This window comes from Erithacus rubecula, assembly GCF_903797595.1.
Source record: "Erithacus rubecula genome assembly, contig: scaffold_894_arrow_ctg1, whole genome shotgun sequence".
In the NCBI taxonomy this organism is placed as follows: Eukaryota; Metazoa; Chordata; class Aves; order Passeriformes; family Muscicapidae; genus Erithacus; species Erithacus rubecula.
Window position 1 is genome coordinate 1 of NW_027635441.1, and position 2,933 is coordinate 2,933.

The 2,933-nt window shown below is 64.8% G+C and overlaps 1 protein-coding gene across 1 annotated transcript; it reads left to right on the forward strand.

Moving 5' to 3' along the window:
• The first annotated feature begins 98 nt into the window (after positions 1-98).
• Positions 99-1,326, forward strand: LOC306816809 (neuronal acetylcholine receptor subunit alpha-10-like). Its single transcript, XM_079333269.1, has 2 exons — positions 99-734; positions 828-1,326. Exons 1-2 carry the CDS (start codon positions 227-229, stop codon positions 1,295-1,297), a joined length of 978 nt encoding a protein of 325 aa, XP_079189395.1. The 5' UTR covers positions 99-226; the 3' UTR covers positions 1,298-1,326.
• The last annotated feature ends 1,607 nt before the right edge of the window (positions 1,327-2,933 follow it).

Sequence of the window (2,933 nt, forward strand, 5' to 3'; positions counted from 1 at the left end):
TGGGGGGTCGGGCCGGGGCTGGGGGCTGCTCGGGGCGCTGCCAGCCTTGGGCCGGGGGCAGGAGGGTCCCGGAGGGGGAGATGCGGGGAGATGGGGGCGGGGGGTGCTGGCAGCAGCCGGCCGTGCCTGGGACTGACCCCTCGCCACCGAGGGGACAGCCAGGGGCTGCACGCGGCCCCACGGCCACCCCTCCGTGCCCAGCGCCGATGAGCGCTTCGGCGGCTCCATGGAGACCAACGTGGTGCTGCGCTCGGACGGGCACATCAGGTGGGACTCGCCCGCCATCACCAAGAGCTCCTGCAAGGTGGACGTGTCCTACTTCCCCTTCGACGGGCAGCAGTGCCGCCTCACCTTCGGCTCCTGGACCTACAACGGCAACCAGCTCGACCTGCGCAACCAGCTGGACAGCGGGACCCTGACGGACTTCGTGGAGAACGTGGAGTGGGAGGTGCTGGGCATGCCGGCCACCAGGAACGTCATCACCTACGGCTGCTGCTCCGAGCCCTACCCCGATGTCACCTACACCCTGCTGCTGCGCCGCCGCGCCTCCTTCTACATCTTCAACCTGCTCCTGCCCTGCATCATGGTCTCCTTCCTGGCCCCGCTGGGCTTCTACCTGCCGGCCGACTCGGGGGAGAAGGTGTCTCTGGGGGTGACGGTGCTGCTGGCGCTCACCGTGTTCCAGCTGCTGGTGGCCGAGAGCATGCCGCCGGCCGAGAGCGTGCCGCTCATCGGTGAGCGCAGCGTGCCGGGGCTGGGCCGGGGCTGGGCCGGGGCTGGGCTGCGGCACCCCCCGTGCCCCCTGCCAGCGCCCGCTGCCCCCGCAGGGAAATACTACATCGCCACCATGACCATGATCACGGCCTCCACCGCGCTGACCATCTTCATCATGAACGTGCACCACTGCGGGCCGGGGGCGCGGCCGGTGCCCCCCTGGGCACGCCGGCTCATCCTGCACCACATGGCGCGGCTCTGCTGCGTCTACGAGGTGGGCGAGAGCTGCAAGAGCCCCCGGCGGGCGGCGGCGGAGGACGCCGAGGGAGCGGGGGAGAGCCCGGCCGAGGGGCAGGGGGGCGCGGAGGGGCCGGGCTGCCCCTGGGGGCACTGCCTGTGCCACCACCGCGCCCTGCTCAGCAACGTCGGCTACATCGCCGGCTGCTTCCGCCGCCACCGCGCCAACCAGCGCCGCACCGGCGAGTGGAAGAAGGTGGCCAAGGTGATGGATCGCTTCTTCATGTGGGTCTTCTTCCTCATGGTCTTCCTCATGAGCGTGCTGGTCCTGGGCAACGCTGCCTGATGGAGCCAGCGCCGCGAGCCCCCAAGGGGGGGGAGCCTCGTCAGGTGGCACAAATGTCTCTGGTCCCCCCCAAAAGTCCCTGGTTCCCCCAAATGCCCCTGGTCCCCCCAAATGTCCCTGGTCGCCCCCAAATGTCCCTGGTCGCCCCCAAATGTCCCTGGTCCCCCCAGATGTCCCTGGTCGCCCCCAGAATGCCCCTGGTCGCCCCCCAAGCTGCAGGGCAGGAGCTGCACCCTCCCTGGGGAAGAGGTGCCAGACCTCCAGTGGGACCCCCGGCTGCAGGGCTGAGGGTTCCCAGCCCCTGTCTGACTGTACCAGAGTGGGCACCCCCATGCCTGCTGTGGCCTCCTGCCCCTGAGAAATCCATCAAACTGGAAATAAACCGTGGAACTGGAAATGAACCGTGTGTCCTGCCCCTGCTGCCTGTGACAAGGGTGCTGGCCAGGGGAGGGTGGGAGGGAGGGAAGGGAAGATGATAAACTCTCCAGGACTGGTGGGTGTTGTGATGGGATGGAGGGGGCTGTCCTGGGCACAGAAACCAACAAAGGAGGAGTTTTGGATTCCCAGGGAAGCAGGAGGGAGGGAGCAGAAATGGAGAAGGATGGCCTTTGGAAGAAGGGGCAGCAAAGCCCGAGGTGACAGGGATGTCCTGAGATCCTACAGGGTGAAAATGAGAAGGGTCAAAGCCCCACTAGATCTTCCTGTGGCTGCTGCCATGTGCTGGAGTCAGGTCCAATACAAGTGCAGATGACCATGGCTTAAGGCTGTGGGAAAACCCTTCAGTAGTTGTGAGTGAAAAAACACCCCCAGACTCCTCCAGTTCTAGTTTGTTGATCATTGACAGAAAGTTCTCTGCTTCCCTTGTTATCATTGGTTCCTTTTTGCTGCAATAATTTTAGTATTCCTAATTGCCCTTCCCTATTGGGCTTGTCCCTAAACTCTGCCCGAATTCTTCCCATTCTCCAAGTTTATAACAGCCCTGACATGCCCTAACACGTCCTTTTGTCCATTCGTCCTCATGGATGGAGCTACAGTCTGTGTACGATCTTTCCTGGTTTGTTCAGTACAAACTGTTTGACCGACTGCTGGTTATTTTCTAGTATTAAAGCTTTTAGTTCCCGAACAATCGGGTCAGACTGTCTTTCTGCATAAAATCACCGAGTTCAGTGCAGCCTCCAGCCCTAATAGTGGGGCTAGGAAGAAGGATCAGAATCTACAGCTGCGAAACACAGCAAGCCTTACTTTCACAAATAACACCTCAGGGATGGGGGTTGTTGTTTTTGTATTGGTTTTCCCGGCTGAAGGCTGCAGAGCGAGGGTTGGGCAGAGCCAGGCCGGCAGTGCCGGGGCCGGCGGCGCTCAGCGGCGGCGGGAGCAGCACGGGGGCGGCGGCGGCTGCACCAGGCGCCCCCCGAGCCGGGCTCGCAGCTTGCCCAGGGCCCGGCTCCGGCCCCGCGGCGCCCGAGCCCCCCTGAGCCCCGGCTCCGGCCCCGCGGTGCCCGAGCCCCCCTGAGCCCCGGCTCCGGCCGCGCGGCGCCGCTCGGCATGGCCGGGGCGCGCTGGGCTAGCTGTGCCTGCAGCTCCTCCAGCAGCTGCGGCGAGCCCCGGCAGCTGCGGATGAGCCTCGGGGAGCGCC